This window comes from Oreochromis niloticus, linkage group LG13, assembly GCF_001858045.2.
Source record: "Oreochromis niloticus isolate F11D_XX linkage group LG13, O_niloticus_UMD_NMBU, whole genome shotgun sequence".
In the NCBI taxonomy this organism is placed as follows: Eukaryota; Metazoa; Chordata; class Actinopteri; order Cichliformes; family Cichlidae; genus Oreochromis; species Oreochromis niloticus.
The window spans coordinates 28910726-28935746 of NC_031978.2; the positions used below are offsets into that span (position 1 = coordinate 28910726).

At 39.9% G+C, this 25021-nt stretch overlaps 1 protein-coding gene across 7 annotated transcripts in view; it reads left to right on the forward strand.

Moving 5' to 3' along the window:
* Positions 1–25021, forward strand: part of LOC100701755 (stromal membrane-associated protein 1) — a 152429-nt gene that overhangs the window by 22930 nt on the left and 104478 nt on the right. For 2 of the 7 annotated variants that reach the window (XM_013275808.3, XM_013275810.3), the window contains exons 2-4: positions 1112–1245; positions 2641–2726; positions 8987–9062. In XM_013275808.3, the coding sequence (XP_013131262.1) occupies positions 1112–1245; positions 2641–2726; positions 8987–9062 (296 nt within the window). Of the gene's footprint in view, positions 1–1111; positions 1246–2640; positions 2727–8986; positions 9063–21638; positions 21679–23305; positions 23457–24780; positions 24850–25021 lie in introns of those variants that run through there. The other 5 variants (XM_019367024.2, XM_013275809.3, XM_013275807.3 and 2 more) reach the window with 5 other exon arrangements.

A 25021-nucleotide genomic window follows, 5' to 3' on the forward strand; every position in this document is an offset into this window, starting at 1 on the left:
TCTTGTATCCACAGCTTGAAGTTGCCTCCCACCCTATCTCTAGGGCTGAAGAGAGGTACCTCATTTATCCTCAAGGTTATTCTTCCGATGGACAAATCTCATGGCTTTTGGTGTTTTTTAGAACGTTGATCGACTGGTAAATGAAAACTTTACCTTTGGGCTCGACACTCTTGTCACTCCGATGGTGCGATACAGCACAGGTGCTCTGTTCCATACCAAGCTCCTCCTTCCCATCCTTCACATCTATTGTTCTGTCACATCTTAAAAGTGTTCAACTTGATCCAGATCTGGCGCTACTAGGGACGATGCTAAAGTCCACTAAGTCCACTGAACCTGTGTTTATTAAAGCAATTGAGCAGACCTTATGCTTTGTGACACTGTGTATTATCATGGAGACCTTATAAAAGGTTAAACTCTGGCAATAAAAAGATGCACACAGTTAGTAAATAGACTCTGAGGTGGTGCCAATTAAATCATGACTGATTGCTTTAAGTGGCTACCAAGACAATTCCACATGATGACACAACTAGCAACTCACTTGATATAAGGCTGGTTAAGACCACTGGTCGATCCATTGTCCATTGTTGCTATATTCTGAGCCTAAAATTGGTAGCTTTATCCAATATTCATTTCAGAGTGATTATCCTTATCTGAAAATTCCAGGATATCAGTAGCTTAAAAACTGTTCAAACCGGTGGGTAGTAGTGATTTAAGGGCCATGCTGGAGCCTAGAAAATCTAAAAAATAAATAATTTCACAGTATGTAGCATCAGGTGCCAGGTACAGGTACCTTTTCACACTTGAAAGCCTAGTTTTGTAGGATGGTGGTGAGGTAAAGAGCTTCAAAGAGAAGAGTACTCCTGGCTTGCTCTTTCATTTCACAGCTGTATTTCATTGATTCTTTACTTCCTGCTGTTCTTTCACTTCCACAGTTTTGAGTTTATTTGGGTTTTTGAATTCCTTCGCAGTCTAAATTGTTGAAAATGATTGGGATCAACTCACATGCAGCAGCAAGTCACTTAAACTAACAACACAGCAGGAGTTTTACAATAAAACTGCAACCGGAGTAATTCATAGTGGAAATATCCTCTTTTCTTTTTTTCCATTTCAGGGCCTCGGTGGGCGTCATGGAACCTCGGGGTGTTCATGTGTATCCGCTGTGCCGGCATCCACCGCAACCTGGGTGTCCACATCTCCAGAGTCAAATCTGTCAATTTGGATCAGTGGACACCTGAGCAGATCCAGGTATGCAAATGATACTCCCCATACTAGTACTGCTCTTAAGGCTTCTTAATGCATTGATATAACTTGTACCCCGTAATCTGTTATTGTTTAACACTTTTAAAGACACAATCAAGTATGGGCTCTAACATTTAAAATGAATAATGTCTTGCCAACATGCATCACTAAGGGCTAATGCAGTGTTATGTTTTCATAGTGGATTCTATAGTCCTCATATAGTGTCCTAGCTCACTGGCATTCTCATTTCTTTCTGTACACACATTTGCTGTGTGTTTAAAAACCTTTGGGTTTTTTTATATTTTATTGTGTATAATACATTTTTCATAAACGACTATTATCCTTCTGGGCGAAGGACATTAAAGATGGCAGGAAAGGAGGAATGGAGACCGCAGAGAAGGCAGTGAAGGAGGAGGTTGGTGTGACAGTGGAGGATGCCCGGGATCGGGTGAAATGGAGGCAGATAATCTGCTGTGGCGACCCCTGAAGAGAGCAGCAAAAAGAAAAAGATGTATTATACTATTGTTGCATTTAGAGATAGCTGAGCCAAAAAAAGAATAAATAAACGGCCCTAAGACATGTTGGCATGAGCAAAGCCCAGATGTTACCCCCCAAAAAAGTGCATTTTAAGGGTTACCTTAATAGGTGAAGTTATGCATATACAGCAAGGTCACTCTGTATGCACTCACACAGTCTCAGAAATCCACTCTTTAGTATGCATTCAGTGTTTTTACACACACACACGCAGCCATTGACATGCATGTGCAGTGCATACACAGCAGCACGTGTGCAAATGCACATGCAGAGGGAATGCAGAGAGCCTAATGCTAATTTGTGAGTGTGGAGCTGTGTTTTGTGGATAACTAGCATGTCACACTGATTTTATTTCACACACTGGGTTCGGAGAGCTCTGTGTTTGTGTGTGTCTGTGTACATCTGTGAAGCTCACACAGCAGTAATCGTTTGGTGTGTAGCAGGGGAAAGGTGTGCGCCTATGCGTTTCTCCTGTGCTGTGCCGATCCATCAGCTGAGTGCGAGGGGAACGGGGCTCAGTCTGAATGTTAATCACTGTTTTCAATGACTAATTAATTCTGGATGGCTGATTATTCCGACTCCGTCTCCTCCACTTCTCCTATCATCACCCCATTCATCACCCTCCTCTTAATTTAGCCCTGACACATACGGCCAGTGTGTCTTTCACTTGGCATGTGCGTGTTTGCGTGCGAGCGGGAAGGAATCGGCAGCAAATTAAGTCGAATGCAAATGTGAAGTATGAAAGAACTCGCTGTGTGTGTTTGACAAGGTCTTAAATGTGTTTCGCCCACTGCCTTTTCTGTATTAATGACACAGTTCTTCCGTCTTTTCTCTCTCGGCTCTTTTTCCTTCCTCCCCTCCTCGTAGAGTATGGTGGACATGGGCAACACCAGGGCCAGACAGCTGTATGAAGCCCACCTACCGGAGAACTTCAGGCGACCACAGACGGACCAGTATCCTCCTCCTGCTGTCTCCCTCACAGTTTATTTATTAGTCTCAGCCTCTATTGTCGTAAAAACGGATGCAGTGGAATAAAGCATCGCTCTCACTGAACACTTTAATCACTGCTTTCATATTACATATGCGTTAAAACTGACAACTTCAATACACACAGATATAAAAGCCTCTGTTTCACCACACATGTCGGGATATCTACATGCAAATATAAAAGCTCCCGTCATCATATAGCTACATATAAACTCTAAATGTCACCATAAATAAGTAGTTTATGCATTATACCACCATACAGGTCAAAGGTTTGGACATATTGCATTATATTAAGCAGAAAACTTTAAATATTTCAGTCTCTGGTTTCATAACTGCTTTGTAAACTCTCCATTCATCAGCCAGCTTCATGAAGTCATCACCTGGAGCTCTTCCAGCAGTCTCAAAGGAGTTCCCATATATGCTGAGCACTTGTTGGCTGCTTTTCCTTCACTCTGCGCTTCCACTCATCACAAACCGTATCATTTGGATTTGAGGTCGGGTGATGGGGCCAGGTAATCTGACACAACACTCCATCACTCGGCTTCTTTATCAAATGGCCCTTTAAAGAACCTGCGGGGCTGTGTTCAGGCTGCACAGTGGAGACACTGGGCCATTAGGTGTCAAATCAAGACGAGTCTTCTGCCCTCTAATATGCATAAACCTTTTATGGTATAACGTTTGAATATATAATGGTTGCCGGGAAATTTTACCTTCATATTTCAAGTAGTTTTCAAGGTATATTTTTTTGAAAGGTGGTCCATTAAACCACTTTCAGCCGTTTTTTTTCACATGTTGAAATCTACGACAGTGTTTACACATGAATTTTTTTCACTGGCCTTTCTTATCGTCAGAATCAGAATCTGTAATTTGGGACAGATGCAAAAAGATGTTTGAGTATTGGCTAGTTTAAAATTTGGAACTTGGCTTTTTCATATTTTAACAGGCCGATACTCATTTTTTGATGTATCTGAGATGCAGGAAAAAAATAACTGGATTTGAATTGAAAATTTACAGCACATTTGAACTTTCAGGTTTTTTTTACTGTACAGTAAATTCCTTATGTCCCAATAAGGAAAAATAAAAAAAAGTGGTTTTATAATTAGTAAGTAATTGACTGTGCCGATTACCTGTTCAATTTATTTTTACTACAAATCCCTAAAATGTTTAAATATATGGTAAGTGATTTTATTTTTTTGTGTTTCTGCTGGAGATTACTGATAAATAATCAAAATCAAGTCAGAAAGCTTTACAGCAACAAGATAAAGATGCAGAGTCCTTTTTCATTATGACGTTACAGTCTCAAGTCAAACTCATTGTGGTTATCAGGCTCGAGCTTCAGCTGCACACACATCGCCACACATAATTTCCACACAGAGGCTTGCCACTTCTGCATCTTTCCGCACATTTAACCGGGACATATCGAGCAGTTCGTGTTTATACGCGGAGCTGTAACAGCGCTTTCCAGCTTGCCCTTTTCCAAGATACAAGACAAGACAGCTGTGTGGTTAACACACCAGCATATGTTCATATTTCCACCAGCAGACCAAAATAAATAATCTCCCTGTTTGAAATGCTCCTCTAATACCCTATCTTGTATCTGGCAGGCCCATTTGTGCGGGTGGTCATCATTCTTCACTCTTTTGAAGTCCATTAGTTGCTCTGACAGCATCGCCGCTGGCTGAAAGCAGCAGATAACAGACCCAGGATTAGAGGAGCTCGCGCCTGTATGTGGGTGTTTCTGTGTGTACTCCTCTGTTTATACTCACACAGCTTCTCGGCCCTGCTGTTTACTGTGCTTATGTATGTAAATGACGAAATGGACTTTGAGTCCTGTCACTGTATTTTGTGTGTGTGTGTGAGTTTGAATGCATTAATATTCATACACGCAGGTGTGTTTTACACAAGTATGGACTAAAATGGGATTCGAGATTAATGTTGTCTTAGAAAATGTTTTAAATAAAAATCCTAGTAATGCAGCAGTATTTTATCAAGTTAGTCACATTTGAACATGTTCTGTTACTTTAAATGTTTTAATTTTAGATTATTTTGTTATTTATCAATGTGGAAAAAAACTGAATTATATGAAACTAACAGGTGCATCAAATGTGTAATTTGTTGTGATTTTGGTAGTATTAGGTTTTGAAATTGAAACAGCATGTCGGTAGTGCAGATGAGGTTTTTCTGTTGATACTTGGTAAAATAGTCCCCAGTATTACAGTGTTAGAAATATGAAATGAATTTAATTGTTACCCAGACTTTGATTTTATGTCAAAGAACAGCAGTCGCCCTTATGTCAGAATCCCTGCTCCATGTTTTATCGGTCTTTCATGATATTTGTCTCCATCCATCACTCTTTTGTGGTCACGTGTGCCTAACCACCGTGTCATCAGGCCACACGTTTATCCACTACAGCCGTGAGTGCCATGGTTGGTATCTCAGTGCAGCATCCTAGTTCTGCTCTGCTGATTCTAGTCAACAGTAATAAATAGGCAGCGTGTTTGAGATGCAGCCACAGCAGGCTGCCTCTTCCAGCCTATCTAGCAGCTCCACTCGTGCGGGTGGTCATCATTTTTCAATCTTCTAAAGTCTTTTACTTGATCCGACAGAAGCGTCACTGCTGAAATAGGCAGATAAGAACGTCAGGATTTGCGGCACAGCAGTGCGTGGTTGTGTTAGTTTGTGTGTTTAGGGAAAGAGAGAGTGAGAGAGTGGGGTTGATTGTTTGTGTAGCCTCACTTATCTCACTGTCGTGTGTGTGTGTGTGTGTGTTTTTCCTTTGACATTGTTGGGTTTCTTAGTGTAAATGTGCTCTTCTATAACCTCAGTTGTTCATGTTCCCCCTTTTTTATGTGGGAAAAGTTTGCTGATCCATCAAAAGGAGTGAACATTATAAGTCGTGTCACTAGCAGCGTGTGGCAAAGGATCAAAATCCATGTCTAGACCGAGTGTCTTTTATGAGACTTCCTGGTGATCATAAAGTGGAGAGATGAGCATCGCACACATGGAAATCAGACATGTTAATAGTTTGTTTTAGTTTTTGCATTTTTTAAAAGAGAACCGTAACTATGCCCAAAAGTGATACATTCTAGCAAATTGGAAAAGTGGAAGAAAGTGATGAGCCGACTTTTTAAGGTGGTGTTGAACGATCTTTTTCTTAGGACAGGCTGTTTTTTTCACTCATTTTCAGTCCAGTCCGTGTACCTGACCATGTTTAGATAAATGTTTTTTTGTTAGTTAGTTTGTTAAGCCACTTAAAAGTGACCTGTTAATCATTCAAACATAAAAATGGACCCAGGATGAACCACTGTTGTGTCTACACAGAACAGACAACCTGGCAGAGAACCGATTTTACATGTCTGTCACCAAAATGCATAATTTGTTCCTATTTCTTTGGCTGATTTTATGAAAACTGTTGAAGACAACACGTTTGACAGACATGAAATGTTTGTTTGTGTTTGGGTTTTTTTGTGTAAGGTTGAGATATGTATAATCACTGGAAATCATTTGTAACAGATCTGGAGTGATGAATCTAGATTTGTCTTTATCATCAAAATATACAGAGGAGATCAGGAGAGAGACCAACAGCTGTCTGATTCGTTCAGGTGTCCCACTCTAATTAACTGAAATCGTCTGCAGTATTACACTGTCTATTATTCTCCTGACATACAGCCTTCTGTTCATGGCCCAAACGTTTAACTGCCAATTGTCAGCAAAGGAGACTTTTCAAATGTCTTAGCCCAAACCTTGTGTTCCTGCCCGAGAAGTGGTTAAAGACTTGTCATCTGAGGCCACTACTAGAAAGCCTTCTTGACATAACTTTTACTGATTTGGAGTCTTGTGTTCTTTATTTAGTAAACACTTTTTTGATGAATTTGCTTCCTTTCAGCTCTTAGTCAACAAATGTTCAGGCATTGATCTTCTAATAGTGCGCTCACTTTAGATCTGCCTCATCGTGTTTAGGATACAATTGATCCAGTTTCTGCTGGGCCCTTTTACAAACACTCAGTCTAATCAGGATTTAAAGCTGACAAAGCCCCTCTTCACTCTTTCTGACACTTTCACTTAGTTGTGATCCTGTAATTTCTCGTCAGTACTACTTGCTGGGCAAAATTCTACTGCAGACTTCAGCGAACGCATCATTTCAAACAGGCGAGAAATGCAGTAAATATGAAATCCCTTGATTTACATAAACAATCCTCTGACAAATTGATTAAATCAAGCAATCGCATAATTGTTTTTACCTTTACACAAAGTGTTCAACATAGTTACTGCTGCTAATCTCCCAATGTGATGTCAGATTTAGGGATAATGATCAATATAAGAGAATAAAAATGATCCGTATTATTATTCTGAGATGTGATGCTTTTGTCACCTGGCCTCTCATCTCACATATGTCTAAAGGGCAAAAGTGTAGAAACCTTTGCTTTCAATGTAAGTTGTAGCAAAAACTGCAGCTAGGGTTTCTGGTAATAAAATCGTCTGTACAGAACACCTTGAACTCATCAGAATTTCTGGAGGTTATGATTTTGAGTGGAATCTTCCAGAACATTAACCTTTTTGACCTTTTTTTTTTTGCATGACTTGCTTTCTCTTAAGATTCGCCTCACAGATAGCTGTCTCGCTGTTTTCCTTTAGAACTTGCTGATATAGTTAAAAAATTAACTGTTCCTTCCCTGATGACTAGCTGGCCCTGCACGGATACAGCACACAGGGTGAATCTGTTATACTTCTGTCGCCTCAGCGTTTTATAACATAGATAAGGTTCTTATGCTGCAGTGAACTTTTCTGTAAATCTAACGATTGTCATATGAATCAAAAAGTTCTGTTTTGGTCAAAAAAACCTTCTAACAGCCTCCTTGTGATCATCATTGTCTTGTTGTTTAGTGTTATCCCAATGGTGGTCCCATGAGCATGGCTACTGGGTATTGTACAGGTTGACTGTTACTTGCTCTTGGAGGAAGCAAGTCTTGCTTGACTATTTTGGTGGCCGGTAACAATGGTAAAGTCAAAACTCTTTAAATATGGTTCTGTAACTTTGTAGCTTTTTGAGTAACCTTTAGAAATAGTTTTGCACACTTTAGAGATGATTCCTGAACCTATAAAGATGGTCTGTATTCCGGTATACCCAGTGTGCCCAGGTCAGTTGTTGCTTAACCTTCAGATTGTTGTAGAAATGTTTTTGTAGCATCATGAGCAACATCAGCTCTTTTTCTGAAGCCAATGTAACCTCGTTTCTTCAGGCAAAGAGTCTTTCTGAAATATATGTTGTGAGGACCAGATTTAAGAGATTGCTGTTCAAGAAGCAAAGTACAGCTGATCATCATCCCACTAATTGAAAACACCAGATATAATTACATCTTATTATTGATTGCTCATCACTGAGGTTGACATTTTCCCAGTACATAAATTCTGTCAAATGTTTCAGTTTACTTTTTCTTACAGGATTCTATTTTTCTTTTAGCACATCGGGATGACCAGAATGTAGAAACGTAGAAAATCTAAATGTTTCCTCTATCACCGAAACATTGAAAGTTGTGCTTCGTACAAATATAGACATAATTGTCTGTGGCATGCGTTGGCACTGGCATCATTATCATGATGCTGGTCTATGTTAAGATTCTTTTTAATTGCTCACTCCTACAATCATCCACTTAACCTTGTTTCAAGGCTCTACATCAGCGTCTGCTTTTGATCCTGACACACAGGCTGTAATTCTAGCAGCCTCTTGAGGTCATTTTCAATTAAAGATAAAACATAAAGTTTTTGAACAGACAGGCACGTTCGTCATCACACATTATCAACATTTCTAATCTCTTCAGTGTATTCAAGTTGACAACTATTCCACAGAATACATATCATAAAGCTTATGAGTGCATGTTGTGAAAGTTTTTCTAGAAGCAAGTTTAACCAACCATCTTGAAATGCCCTTGGATCCTTATTCTGGATGATTATCAAATATTATTTAACAAAATCTCAGTTTCAGTAGTTGTTGGAACATAAAGCGTGGATGCATGCGATTTAAAAAAACAAACAAAAACAAGGTTTGGAACAGCTTTTTTTCCCCCTGCAAGTTTTACTACTACTCCCACCTTTGCTGTGCAGAATTACCTTGCACATTTGGTGCATGCCATATCTGTTTTCTATGATGCGCCTCGTGTGGTGTGTGTAAGTATTGTCCATTTGGATACCTTTGTGCACGGTTTCAGTCCTTAACCCCGACCTTCAGAGCAGTGGAAGTCTTTATCCGGGACAAGTATGAGAGGAAAAAGTACTACAACAAAGAGGCTTTGGCCACAGCTCAAGTGAGTATCAACAACACTGTTTGTGTTTTACAGTTTGTGAGTGCGTGTTATTGTTGTGATGCAGCGCTGCCACGGTTGGAGGCGATTTCATGTCAGTGTCAGTGGTTGCTCGGCGGCTCTTTGATTGCCAGGATGTGCTTAAGACAAAAAGCAACATAAATGTAAAATGACGGCTTTTCTGTCCCATGAGCTTTGCTTTTTTTTTGGGAAACCTACCTTTTTTCCCTCTTTAAAAAAAAGAAAAAGGCTTTAACAGTTCATGGGTTTAACAGTTCATGCCAAAGTTTTCTTTAATCATGAAATTGGAATTTTTTCCCAATCCCTTGCCTTTTCCTGAGAAACCAATGATTTCTGAAAGGCTAAAACCTGCAACAAATAGTTTTTGGCAGCTGCCATGTTTAAAGTTAAAATGTGTTACTCATCATGTTTGGCATCTTTTCCTCGCACAAGACTTGTGAATGCCTTCCAGTAGAAACTTTTCATGCCAGAAACTCGTTGCCTTTCAGTGCTCTTAGCTTTCACTCATCCAGCCTGAAAAATTAGTTGTTGTTTTTTTGTTTTTGTTTTTTTACTGCCACTGACCTTTTGTGCAGTTTAATCTGTTGTAAAAATGATGTTTGCTAAGCATAAAGTCCTTTTCAACCCAAACAATAGTCTTGCTGGATCCGATACAAAGAGTTGCTGCACACAGTAAGAGAATAACCTTTCAAAAACACTGTTATCTTCTCATACAGGTCTTTATCAGTAAGTAGATATCTGTGTTTGTGTGTGTGTGTGTGTGTGTGTGTGTGTGCGTGTGTGTATCAGTGTGTGTGTCAGTGTCAAGACTGAAGCTCTGTGTGGGTGAAGGGAGAAAAAGGACATGATGGTGTAGGTGTGTTTGTGGGTGGATGGGTGCACATATCCTTGTCTTGTTTCCACAGAGATATCAGAGGTGCGTGCATCTCTGCATGTTTCAGTGAGTGGGCTGTTTCTGTACTGTGAGTTACTCCGTGAAGGGCGGTGTGAAACTCCACAGAAATTGGTGTGATGCAGTCAGACTGTGTGTCTGTGTTCACATATGTATCACCTTGTATACTCCCAAAAAGGACAAGGACAAAAAAAAGGAGACAACTGGCAGTTGGACTCAATGCTTTCGGCTGTTTTTATCCATAAACAACAACAGCACAAAATGTCTACATGCTTTCTGCAAAGTTAGATTCACTTCTACAAATAAAACTCTAGTATTGGATATACGAACTGTTTGGCTAACTTGTAACTAGCCATCTTTAGCAGTTTAGCAATGGAGCTAACTGTATTTGGAGCAACAACCTTTAGTTTTTTATTGGATGATACCACAATATTTACTGAAAAAAGAGAAATTTGTAGCAGAATTGCTTGTTACTGTTGTCAAAAATTGGAACAGTTGAAAAAATTTCATAATTTTTGGACAGATTTGATTTAGCTAGTTAATGCTAGCTTACATGTCATGGTTTAGTAAAACACTAAAATTAGACTTTTCTTAACATCAGTGCTTTTCATAGGCTCATGTTTTATGTTAGAATCTGACTAAAGCTGGATTTTATGCAGAAATACCTGCCAAAATGTCAAAGTGTGCTGGAGATTTTCATCGATCACCCTTTTCACAGGCTATCCTCCTCCTGCCACCTTTGATGTATTTTGGTATTAAAGTTATTTTAACGTGTAATCTCAAATAACTTTAGAATAAGAAATACAGAATAAGTTGTTCCAAAAACCGATGATTTTGGAATCTGCAGTTTGCTTTGGGGTGTGTCTTTTTTGTTGTTTGTTTGATTTTTTTTTTTTAAAGCCATGCTTCACAAGACTGAAATAATGATGTTTTGAAAGTGCTGTATCACTACTGAAGGTTTCCTGCACCATTCTCACACTGGCACAGACATTACATGCACTTTGTACTAGAGAGCTCAGAAGGTTAAACTACCTGATCCAATGAACGACTTTAAAACTTTAGGTCAGATTAAATCTGACATTTGCTGGTTCACATGCAGCTCTGTCAGGGAATGTCTTGAAAAATTCAGGCTTGCTGAGCCTATGTGATGAAAACGTTACAGCTGAGGCCGCTGAACTATTACTGCATGAGCTTTTTTGTTAACTTTTTAAGCTAATAGGTGAGAGGTGTAAAACAATGAAAGATGGAATATTAGACTAATAGATGCAATCTGTCAAGGAAGCTTGACAACTACCTAACCGAAGAACTACCACCTGGTTTTTGTATAAGCTCCATTTTTAAGGATCTGAATGATCTTTCGCAACAAAATAGTTTCTTTATTATATACGCTAATTCTTTTTTTTTTGTTCTAGAACTCTTTTAGAGTCGATTTACACGATTCACATTTTTGAGTAATCCTTATTTAACTTATACCGGGCCTTGATACCTTCAGTTTTAGTGTCCCCTTACTGATTTCCCATTTTTGTGTTTACATGTGTTATCTTTGTCAAAGAAATGTAAATATTAGACAATCTGAAGCATTTAAGTCTCTCAAACATACAAAAACAGGAAATCAAGAAGGGGGCGAATGCTTTTTCACACCACTGTATCTATTAAACGTGCTGTTTTAGCTCCTTTCCTGCCTCCTTTTAAGCCAACTTTCTTTTAATTGACTGCCCGTTTGAACAGCAGATGGGCGGGGCTTCTGAGCTCATAGTTAGAGCTGTGCACCTGACATGACCATATTAGTTAAATCATTGACAGTAGACAAACTCTGTGAAACTGTATGATTGTTTAGATCAGTCTGATCTAATCCATCTTAAACCCTTTGCTGCAACAGCATCACATCCATCATCTGCAGATTTCAGCTGCCAACGCCATCCAGCATGCTGTTTAAAATATATAAATAAATAAAAACAATAATACAGTTTGATGATGCAACTGCAGTGACAGAATGACACAAAATGTTTCTTGATGATGTGTGTCCAATCCATAAATCAAACCAGTGGATGCCTTAAAGTCATTGCAATACACGAGCACACATGTGCATACGCAAACTGTAGCTCAGGGTTACTGTAGCCCGCCCTCTCCTCTTCGTTCTCCATCTGCGCAAAACTGCTTAAAGTGATAATGAGTTGTTTTTAATAATTAATTTGCATATAAAAGCCAAGCCGTCTGCGTGGGTAGCAGAAACAGATCCTAGATCACAGTCTGGCTGCTGGCAATGCTTCAGAGAAACCCAGAGACAACACAGAGTGTGCGAGAGAGAGAGGCAAGAGGCGAGTGGGACAAAGGGGTGGGGGGAAACGCATAAACTGAGAAACAGAAGCGAATGAGGGAAACTTACAGACATTGCAATGGAATAAATATGCACCAGAGGAAGCCTGCTGTGAACAAGACAGTGTGAATTAAAACACTGCTTGGTTTTTATATTTGAGAGTGTTTCCTTTGTGCTGAAACTTTTTGTTGTTCATTTTGTCTGCCTGCTGTCAGATTGAAGCCTCGCTAGTTTGAGTGAAGAGCGTTTTTGTAACGATTGAAATTGCATTGTGTCATTTCTGTAATGTTATTATTACATCACAGTATTGACTCGAGGGCTTTGTATTTACAGATAAACACACTGTGAAGACGAAGGTTGCTTTCCTCTGACAAATGTAAGCCTCATGTTGGCAGACATCATGAGGATGAGCACAGCAGCTGATGCTGTTCCACTTGTTTATGTGCCTCTGATGCGCTATTGGCTGCCAAGCTAGTGGGCGAGTCCTAATATTTCAGTCCGGCAGGTGCCTTCTTTACCAATCAGGAAAATCTGGAAGATTTTTTGCAATTCAGGTTGAAGAACCCAAAGTACTTTGATACACTAGTCTGAAGTGCTGTTGTGAAAATCCGGCATGACTTAGTCATAGGTCCCATATTTTACCACTTTAGAGCAAAGTAATATTAACCTCATTTTTCCAGAATGTGCACTAACTTTATTAGATACACCGTACTAGTACTAGTATCTCAAGAATTACCTGAATTCTTCATGTCACAGATTGAACAATATACTGGAAACCTTCCTCAGAGATTTTGGTCCATACTAACACGATAGCATCATGTAGTTGCTACAGATCTGTTGGCTGCACGGCTATAATGTAGATCTCCCCACAACATCCCAAAGATGTTCTGTTGGATTGAGATCTGGTGACTGTGGAGGCCATGAGTATAGTGACCTGAAGCCAGTTTGACATTATTTGAGCTTTTTGGCATGGCATGGTATTCTGTTTGAAGCAGCCATCAAATGATGGGTACACTGCAGTTGTACCCACTTTTTACCAAAGTGCCAAAGTTTAAAAAGAAAATATCCTTTACATTACACCTCCCCCTACCTGACGCACATTTTTCTGTTGAGCTGACACTCACAATTTTCTCTTGTTTGGACCTTTATCTGTAAACCGTAGAGATGATTGTATGGGACAAGTCAAATCACCTTTCTTCCCCAAGATGATGTTCTGTTTGAACAGGCTGCGCTAACCATGTCCACATACCTAGATGCACTAAGTTGCTGTCATGTGATTCGTTGATTTTATATTGGGGTCGAACAGCAGTTGAACAGGTCCAACTAACCAAGTGGCCAGGGAGTGTATATTCATGTTTTCAGTAAACTCTTGGTCCTGAGCTCCGTTTCAGTTTAAGTAGCTTTAAACTGAACTGAAACTTGTTTCATCACTCTTTCAGGTTAATGACTGACAGAGAAGCACCCAGTTAAACAGTGCAGACCGATAGCTGTGTGAGATTAGTGTATAACATAGAGTCAATAAGTTAAAGTAATCATTAAAGGTGGGAATCACTAAAAACCCCACAATACAACATTATCACAATACTTCACATACTATATGATAACATTGCAAGTTTTAATATTTTGCAATATGTTGAGTACTGCAAATAACATGCATTGTGATTTATCACTGCAAGATATGTTCTCAAAGTTTTATCCAATAAGATAATTTTTTTCCCTGCAAAATGTATATGTCAAGCACACCGACATGGTCACTGAAACAGTCAGTCTGACATCAGTCTGCAATTGAATGGGGTCATGTTGGCAAGTTTGCAATACATTTCTGACAATACAGCAATTAACTGTGAGAAATCATCAAAAATCACATATCTGTTGCTGTAATTCACATTTAAAAGAAATTCACATTTAACTATTATGTTTACGTGTAGTGACCTCCCTATAGGAATATAACCAGAATACAACCAGCTGGCAACCAGTTGAGTCAAAACCCCTCGAGTTGTGCTCATTGACAAAGACTCATTCAGACTGATGGCAACATGTTGGCAATCTTTCCGCATTTATAATGTAGACAGCAATTATATGAAAACCTGCAACAATCTCTGAGTGATTGCAGTCAGTCCAACTCAGACTGTGACTGTTTGCAGAAAGCTTCTATCAGGCGATGGACAAACTCGAGCTCAATACAGAACAAGCCAGCCATGATTTTTATTTATTTTTTTGTATATTAAAGGAGGTTGCTGTCCCCAGATGCAACTTTGCAAACCTAAGCCACGCTGCTGTGTTCTTTTTAGAAGGAAGAAGCTTTTAGCCCTTCCAAACAAGCCGTTCTTCATTGTACAGTCATGAATTTTTAACATTTAACATGCTGACTGAATCAGACATGCGGCTCTCGAATTTTTTGCAGTTTCTCTGAGAATGCATGATCTGACCTTGGGGTGAGTTTTCTGGGAACATTGTGGCATTGTGTTGACACATACCTGGATATTGCAGACCAACAAACTGCCGGATTTTCTGCTTTTATTGAAGTGGTCACACTTGTTCCTGATCATCTATTCATGTGCATTTGATTAGCTGCAGTTGACTTGTACTTGTACTCACACATATTAATACGAATAAACTGGTTGATGCAGCAGTAAACCAACACGTTGAATAAATTAACTGTTTATTCAGTGGAATCTGGTGGCAAAGTGACTTCAGTCCTTGTCATAAAGGGCTCTCTGGTGTGTGATTTGTTGCTGACCCTATCCACAACTTTAGGTTTAACCTTCCTGTTAGCAGCATGCTGTGGCTCTGTCCTTCACATTAAGTTTTGAGCAGTGAGGAACATGAATAAATTGTAGCTTAATGCTTAATAGTTAACTATTTGTAACATCTCAAGTGGAGAAAATTCTGACTTATGAACTTGGAAGATGGTCTGTTTTCCAGGAGGCTAAAGAAAAAGTAAGTGATAATAAGAGACTTAACTTATGTCAGAACTTTCCAAACATTTTTGACTTCAAAAGAACAGGAGCTTGTGTCCTTGTATTCAATATTAAAGTCACCTGTTTGAACATCTGTGTTTCCATATTTGAAGCCAGATCTTCTGTTAGCAAGAGATACGATACAACATTTCTGAAACTCTGAGTGGGGAAAAAGAGATTTTCTAATGTCAAACAGCTTTGCTGACGCTTGTAAGTCCTAGTGCTTGAAGTTCTGGGTTTTTTTTTTTTACTTGTTTAGAAAGCCAGTAAAAAGAGAACCTGATAGAGTGCAGCAGTCTTTTGTCATCTCTTGCTTTTGCATGCTCATGAATGCTTGTGTGCTTTTTCGCCTGCCCATCATTGTTCTGCTGTGAGTGAATTAGTTGGATTGTGTTTGTGTATAAACCACAAATAATTTCAGTGTGACTGGAATCAACAATCCATCAAAGTGCATCTTGCAAACCCTCTGTGATGAGCCCAGTGATTGGCCTAAAAATGTCACAAGAGAGCAGCACAGTCGCCTTGGAGGAAGACTGCTGATTTTCAACCTTATTTGCCTGTGTTAGTCATGAGTGTCCTCCCTGCAGTGTCCACAGTACTTACCAATGTTGTGCATGTTCCAGCAGCCAGCAGTGGCAACCTAGTTAACTTCTGCCATGCTCTGACATGTTATTTTCTGACGTCAGTGCATAGCAGATGAGCTACGGGGAAGGTTAGACAGAGGTCACTTTACGTTTTTGTTTTTGTTTTTTTTTTGGTTCAGGAGAACAACACAGATTTCTCTTTTTGTGAAAAGGATGGGTTGAATATTACATTTGATTGCGGCTTACATCGTAGCTACTTGTTGTGCAATTTAAATAAGTTACCTTTTCATTTAGCCAACATACAGTAGACATTAAATCCACCTGAAGCAGAGATTGACCCGCTATTAAGGGTTTGATTTTCGCTGAAAATGATCGTTAACAACAGAGCTAACATCCTGGGGACTTTGTTCCAGGCAGACAAACAGCTGCTTACTAACCAACCAGAATAAGTGGCGGCGGATGAGAAGCAGAGGACAACGGACGACAGTTGCTATAGATGTGGCTGATAGTAACATCAGAAATATGTAGAAGGTGACATTCAAAGTAGTCCCAAGGGTCCCAGTGATCATAGCAGCAGTAGGAACTGTAACCCTCAAACAGGAAGAGTGGCTCCAGCATGACATCAGGAGTCTGTGTCCAGTGGAGTGCTGCCCTGGAATCAGCTATGACAGTAGAGCAGAACTAATATGGGAATTTTTAAAAAGACAGTTTTTTTCCTATTTTTTTGTATGTTTGAGTTGTAAATATACAAAGAGTTGTAAATATTAGACAAAGATAACACATGTAAACACAAAATGCAGTGTCTAAATGGATATGTTTATTATTAAGGGGGACAAATCCAAACCTACATGCCCATTTTATTTCAGCATTAAAATATGGTTATGGTAGTGTGATGGTCTGGGGCTGTTTGCTGCCTTAGCACCTGGGAGACCTGCTGTGGTCAATGGAACCATAATTTCTGCTGTCTATCAAAAATCCTGAAGGAGAATGTCCGGACATCTGCTTGTGAGCTCGATCTTAAACGCACTTGGATTCTGCAGCAGGACAATAATCCAAAACACACCAGCAAGTCACCTCTGATTGGATTAAGAAAAACTAAATGAAGGCTTTGAAGTGGCCAAATCAGAGTCGTGACCTGAATCCGATTGAGATGCTGTGGCATGATCTTAAAAAGACGGTTCATGCTCAAACCCTCCAATGTGGCTGAATTGTGCAAAGATGAGGGGCCAAAATTCCTCCACAGTGCTGTGAAAGATTCATTGCCAGTTATCGCAAATGCTTGATTGCAGTTGTTGCTGCAAAGTGCGACTGAACCAGGTATTAGTTTTAGGGGGTAATCACTTTTTCACACAGGACCGTGTAGCTTTCGATTTTTTTCCCCTTAATGATAAACACTCTAATTTAGAAACTGCATTTTGTGTCTGAAGCATTTAAGTGAAATCAGGAAGGGGACAAACACTTTTTCACAAAACTGTAGATACTCTTATTTGGTGATTTAAAACCAAATGTGTCTGTCCATCCATCAATCCACACATCTTCCGCTTATCTGGGGCCAGGTTGCAGGGGCAGCAGCCTAAGCAGTTGGGTCCTGCGTTCAGTCTACCCTGGGGCCTCATCCCAGCAGGACATAACCAGAGCACCTCACCTAGGAGAGATCCTAGTCAGATACCTGCACCACCTTAACTGGCTTCTTTAACGTGGAGTGGCAGCAGTTCTTCTCTGAGCCCCTCTCGAATGACTGAATTATTCACTCAATCTCTAAGGGAGACGCCAGCAAACCTGGCTTTAAAATCTAATATTCCAGTATATTGGCCAACATATTATTTTCTTTCAGAGGCACAAAACATAAGCAGATTTCCCCTATTATTTTTAATGTGTAGTTGTTTTTTCTTCATTTTTTGCACTTTTCCCGACCACTTGGATCAGCTGGTTGTTGTGTTTTGTGACATTCCAAGCACGTGTGTTGCCAGCAGGGAAGTTGCAAAGGGACCTGGTGGCCAGACTATGCAACATCAACACTCATAACATGGCTGAAGGATGTTTCTCACGTTTCTTCATTACTTTTTTCATTTTTATTTATCAGTATTTCTAAATGCAGACGGTTATATATTGACAATTGGCTAATATCAGCCAATTATATTGTACTGCCGGTAACTCTGAGCCTGTATGATACTGCATAAAACCCTCAAACTCCCATTCCTTGGGTAGTATTTCCGCTATTTATTTTCTACAAAAAGCAATAATCTATTTAATTGGTTTATGGGTCTACTGTATAGAATTTAGGGGAGTGTCATGGTCAAAAATGAGTATAATATATAATAAGCTTTTTCTCCATTGTCCAACCTCAGTAAGCCCTACCAAAAAATAGTTTTCTAGTTTGTATTCAGTTGGTTGCCATTTGCGATCCTACTTCTAGGTGCTTGGTTCTTTAAATACTAATGAGCAAAATTAACAGGATGTTGAACCTGTGTAACTTTATTCACTATTACATCAGGTTTCAATATAATATATGGATGCAATGATGGTTGCATTCTCCAAGCCATGATCCAAATAAATTACTGTGTCTATTCAAATCATGGAAATTAAAAGAAACAAAACAAAAAAAAACACATTAGCTCTTATCATCAGCAGTACCAAGCTAGCAGTGTTAGCCTTGAAAGCTGGGTATCTGCTGCTTTATTTATTTATTTATTTTTTCTTCATGTGTTTCCTCACATGATTTAATGAGCCTTCCTGCTCCAAGAACCTGCAACGTCTCTGCTCATGAAAGCATGATTCAGTTCACGGTTATAAATAATCATCCTCATATTTGCCTGCTTGATGTTAGCCAGGTTCAAAATCATCTGTGAGTCTATGCACACACACTACATATAGTTTCAAGACATTTATCATCTCAACCTTTTAAACCCACAGTCTGGTTCAAGGGACTGTTCTCAGACCAGTTAAATACTGAAGCTTGTCACTTGCATTACTTCAGCTCTTTTTGCTGAGAGAAAACACAATTCAGTGCAACACTTTAAAAACACTTGAGGACCCTAATGGCGAGTTGAGTCTCATGTGATGCTTCTTGAATGTGTGTGACAGATAATTGCAGCACTTAAAAAAAACAGCATGTACACTCAAGCCATGTTTACTGCAGCTCACTAAATAGCTCAGTATAAAAAAAAGACACATTAGGCGGAGCTCGAATATCGACCGTTGCAAAGATTTGCCAAGCACTTGCTCAAAGTGAACAGTTAGGTAACACTCTCAGTCATATGATTTGATGTCCACAACTTTTGTCTAGTCTGAAAGCTGTTATCTCTTTGAGCTAGAACACCTGTTTATTCTCAGTGCACTGGTTATTATAAGGCAAAGTCTCTAAAATGAGAGAAAGAAAATCCCAACAGAGTTCATGCTGAACTCTGAGCAAGCATTTGGTGACTGTGGGGAGGAAAAACTCCCTGCAGAGCCAAGCTCAGAACACCTTCTAGTTTCTTTCAGGTTATTTTTTCAGAATATTGACAAAAAATGCAGAATAAACACATCCCTATACCTCATTTTTAAAGCTAGTGTGATGTACAGAGCTGTAGTAACTTTAGTGGGATAAAGTTATGCCACGAGCCATACCATGAAGATATGGGAAACAGTTGTTGAAGCTAGGTGAAGAAGAGAGGTGACCATCAGTGAGCAGCAGTATGGCTTCTTGCTGGGGAAATTGTTACAGATGCGATGTTTGTTTTGAGAGATGGAGAACATAGCCTGTGGTGAGAGGCTTCTACGTTAGTGACACTTGTGAGTGTCCACGCAACTGTTTTCCTGAATAACTGTGTGTGTGTGTGTCCAGTAATGTGTGTGTCATTACTGGACATATGTAAGACTCACTGCTCGTTCACTTGTCAGGGCCAAGAGTGGGCCTGGCCCATCAATCAGTGCATCTCTAACCACAACACCTAGCTCAAGGTCACTTAACAGACTGCTTTGTGAGAACACTGTGGAAGTGGATTAGAGCTCAAACACCTAACACTATCCCTCGGCCTCCATAATTCTTGTTTTATTAGTCTCTGTGTAACTGTTCCACTTCTCTGTGGTAAGTGTTCTCTGTAAGAGTACAAATGAAGCTGTTAAAGGTCTGGCCAGCAGACAAATTTCAGTAAAGATGTTAAGCATTTTTCTCTCTCACTATCAGCACTCACCACAGTAGAGAGCCAGACACTTCTATCTCCAAGTCCTAATATCTATTCAACCTCTGTTCATCCTCTTTCACCCAGTGCGTACTAGTCTTGTTATCTATCCTTTTTATATCCCCCCTCGCCCTCCCCTCCCTCTGTATCCCTTTAGCCTCACCCTCTTACCCTCCAGCCTCCTTTCTCTTTATCTTCATCATCAGCCCATCTGTGCCTGTTTAGTATTGACATCTCCAGCAGCATCAAAGTCAGAACATGAGGAAGTTTTGAGAGAAGTGTATAAAAAACAGCCTTAAAAGACATCAACAGAATGAGTAGGGGGGGTAGAAAATGCTCTGAATTCACATCTCAGCTGCGCTGCTTTCACCACCACAGGCAACAAGAGCAGTAGAAGGGGGAGGGAGGAGAAGAGAAATGTAGAAAGATGAAAAATAGAGAAAACAGTTCTCTGTTCTGGCCTCAGAAAGACATACTGTAGTCAGCGTTACTTTCCACCCTGAGGTGGTTTAGGGAGCGGAGGAGGGGAGGATGGCACTGAGAAAGGAAGGAAGGTGGGTTGATGTTAGTGATACAGTGTAACATCTTTTCTTGAAATGTATTTTTCCCAGAGAGTTAAATACTAAAGAGTGTGTTGGCATGCATCACTTTAGCCTCATGTTAGCTTCCAACAAAACAAACAGTGTTGTGTGCAGGAGCTTAACAACAGTGTGCTGCTGGAACTTTGTAGCTTGGTTTCAGACAACAGGACTGACACCCACAGCTTTCTTTTCTTTCTTTCCTTTGTTTTAAACTTGCTACTACAATTGAACCATGGAAGGTTTGTCTGATCATCAAGGTGGGATCAGTTGAGCTTGGACCAAGAATTGGATTCACTGTTCAGCTGTTTCTGGTAGCATGAGTCAACACACTCGCTTAATTAACAAAAATGGACAATTATAAATATACATCCTGTCCTGTTCTCTATGGTAGCAGGAGGGTAAAAAGGATATTCCAAATATCCTCCTACCTACCAGCGATCATTTTATAGTTCCACTGAGGATCCAGTACACTCCCGGGCATTGTGAAACATATAATCCCACAAGTTCTGGATCTTATTCTGTGCCTTCTCCCTGCTGGATGCGCCTAGAAAATTTCCAAAGGAAGGCCTCGAGCTTGCATGCAATCACATGCCCAAACCACCTTAACTGCCTCCTTTTGATGCAAAGGAACAGCTGCTCTACTCTGAACTCCGCTGACACATACAAACTCTTCATTCTGTTTGAATTCAGGTACACACTTTGCTATTTTGGATTCTCCAAGACAAAAAAATAAAATATAAGAAAGAGTTGTGACATTATCTTTTTTTTCTTCATATCTTTGGTGCTTCATCTCACAGTGAGAGAAGTTTCATGCTGTCTTCGTGACAAGAGGAATAAAATTCTTAATGTCTCCTTATGTGACTATTCAATTAATAGGAATGAAGCATTAAATGATGATCAACCAGACACCAGTAATTGTTAAAAAAAAAATCAGTAGATGGAAGCATTGTCCAAAACAAATTGAAGTTTGCTTGAAGTAACAGAAAGCTCAGTGTTTAGTTGGAAACATCACAAATTGTTTGGATGTGAAAGCAAACTGTAAATTACAGTCCAAACCTCCATCACAACAGTCGGCCCGCCTTTAGTCTGCATGATCACAAGGTACTATTTTTACTTTTTAACAACAAATATGCAAAGATGCCAGTGAAAATACAAAAATATGTAATAGCTGTAATAGGGATTCACATCTGAACCACTTGCAGCATCACATGGCATGCAGGATATAAAAACAAGCAATGCAGTTATTTATACATGTGGAAAAGCAGCAGTATTTGGTTGAATAGTTTATAATAAAGATTTATCCTGAGATGAGATGATGATGGGATAATGAGCATAATTATCCAGAATCCCCAATGTAATGTTTATCAAAAAAAGCTCTATATTATTCTGGCGTCTCCAGCAGGAAATACATGTCCAAAATTTACTCTTAGTCTGCTCTTCTGGGGTTTTTTTTGCAATTTTGAAATGAAGTGGCCACATCCTTGTTTTTTGAATTCTGGCCATTTTCTGTCAGTGTGTCTGAAAGGCCTGCTGATTTAAATGGGAAAGAAAGTTAGTCTTTCAGATATAGTACTTTGTGATAGGAAAATGAGACGTACAAACATCCATGTGTCTGTGAAGGTTCTCAGTCATCCAGGTCATCGGAGTCTAAGGAGCTTGGAAAGAAAAGCGTCTGGACTTCTTTAAGTTTCTTGAAGACGTTTCACCTCTCATTCGAGAAGCTTCTTTAGTTCTAAGACAAACTGGTGGAGAGTCTCCCAAGAGGGGCATGAACCCCCTATTGATCCTCTACCTAATCACACGAGCCAAGGTGTGAAAACAGGTGTGGTTTTGGACAGAGAAGACATGGTTTGAAAGAGGAGTGAAAGAAGCCGTCTATGTCCACTGTGAACGACCATCTTTGAACAGAGGCGGTGGCTTACGACACAAACTGTCTGCCATCAATAATCCAGTTTTGAGATCCCTTCCCAGATGCCTTAATGCCCACTCAGATCCTGGGCCATCTGACCTCAGGAAATCACATGATAGGGTGGGGCTAGGTGATTAGGTAGAGGATCAATACGGGGTCCATGACCCTCTTTGGGGACTCTCCACCAGTTTGTCTTAGAATTGAAGAAGCTTCTTGGGTGAGAGGTGAAATGCCTTCAAAAAACCTAAAGAAGTCCAGACGCTTTTCTTTCCAAGCTCCTTAGACTACAAACATCCATGGAAATGCAGTTTAGAAGTTCGGTTCTAACAAGTTTGAAAGTCAATATTTTGTATGGCTTCCTTTTATTCTTCAGCACAGCCTGAACTCTCTGAGGCAACTTCAGGAATAGCTCTCCAGACTTTATGAAGAACATTCAAAGCCTTTTTTGGATGTTGGCTGCTTTTTGTTCTGTTCTGCATCAAGATAATATTACAATGCTTCAATAGTGTTGAGGGGGTTGTATCTTGCTAACATTAGGGAGTTAAAATTTAGACCCAGGAGTTCTCTAATTTTCCTCCAGTATGTGTGGATTGTAGTTTTATCACGAGAGCATGATTAAAGTAATTTCAGACCCTAACATTTCTCGCTTTTTATGGTTTTCATTTCTACTGGTCCTGGGCAAAATCTTGTTAAACATTTCACCGTTGCTCCACGCGGCTAAGGCGGTGCACTGTGTCATTTTCACCCACGTAACAGACTGCAAAAGAAATGTATATATTTTTAGTGCTTTTATGACCTCATTACTTTTGCTGCTTTTAGGAATAATTACTCTGTTCAGCTGTTGTGTGGAGAGGCAGTAAGTGGAGACGATGTGCAAATCTTGAGGGAGGTAGCTGGAGCCGTGGCGCATGTAGAAAGGCAGCAAACAGCCAGATGGCAAAGAATAAACAAGGAACAGATAAAGACAAAGGTAAGGTAGCATCACAACTGTTAACAATCTGCTAACTGACATGTCTCATTACAGCCAGGAAAGTTTTAGACTGTTATGTGATGAAGTGGCTGATGGGATTGGATTGGTATGGATTTTGAAGACGGACTGAAAATGGCAGTAATTACTGTAGAAATTGTGTTTTCATTCCTTGGTGTTGGGCTGCCTTTCACGATAGATTTTCTTTGCAGAATGCAGAAGTGTAAAATCAACAAAATATAAGGTTTGACTTGAAACATGAAATCTGTAATATATTATGCATGCAGATGTGTGCAGCGATGGAAATGAACCTTTGTGGACCATATCCTTTTCAAATTTCCCCCCTAACAGCTATCTGTTATTTGATTGATCGTGCACCCTTACAGCTCATATCCTGAATGCCAGCAGAAGTCGGATCAACACAATATTGGGCACATGGTCATCATGTTATGCCTAATTGGTGTAAATAAGAAGAAAACTTAATGTAGCTCAAACTCCCTCTAAATTTGTGCTTAAATGTTATGTTAAATTACCACGACTAAATAACAGTTAGTCAGATATAAAGTCATTTATTAGGAAATGACTAGATCGATATTTTAAATCAGTGAGTAGAAAGCAGTGATCTATGTCAGGTGAAATCACCAAATATGTCACTCATCTCTTTGAGCAAGAAGCATACAGAGAAAATAGGTTTTCATTTCCTGCCAAGGGCTGAAGAATGAGACTATTTCATGAATTTATTGCTCCTGAAAAAGCCTGGTATCTGTGGCGGTCCTTGGGGGATGTCTGCTACTAGACAATACAAACAACCTTTCAACTTCTCCACAATTGTAATGTCAGAGGAGGATGTGGCTACTGTCATGCTGCCTGATAGCTGATTCCTATTCTATGAAACACTGTGATGGACAGAAAAACAACTATTTACTGTAGCTGGTTGGCTGCAGAGTTCAATGCAAACCCAGCTGTCGGTCTGTCTCGAAGGTCAACGGCAGGTTAATAGAGGTCGTCCCTACACTCAGTAACTGTGGCTTTGTGTGTGATGTGAGTCTCTATTTAGAGACTATTCATCCTGTGCAGCTGCGGGGCTGAATATAACCTTGGTTTGCTGCATCTCCTGAAGCAAAGACTACTCTGCTGTAGTGGAGAAAATCCTTCGTTCCCTCTAATTAAGTCACTCCTGTCTCTGCTTCACTCTCCTCCCCCTCCGTCTCGCTCTCTCTCCATACTGTGCCCTCCTTGTTCTTCTCGTCTCTCTTGATTTTTTTTCTTTTCCCCCTTCTCCTCGTCTTCATGTCTAACCCTCTGTCTGAAATTCTCTGTCTTCCAGCAGAAGTCGTCTGAAGCGACTCCTCCCACCACCTCGCCGTCCTCGCAGACTGACAAGAGCAGACAGGAGGTGCACATCTCCTCTTTCACTGTTTGGTGTGGTGGTGTCTTGCTGTGATTGTGTTCTGGTGCCGTGTAGTCTTCTAGATTTATGTCTGAGTCCCGTGTTAGTGTCATGTTGAGACAAGTGAGACAAGCTTCTTTAATTCTCTTTCTGATAATTGGCCAACCAGCTGGGCCCA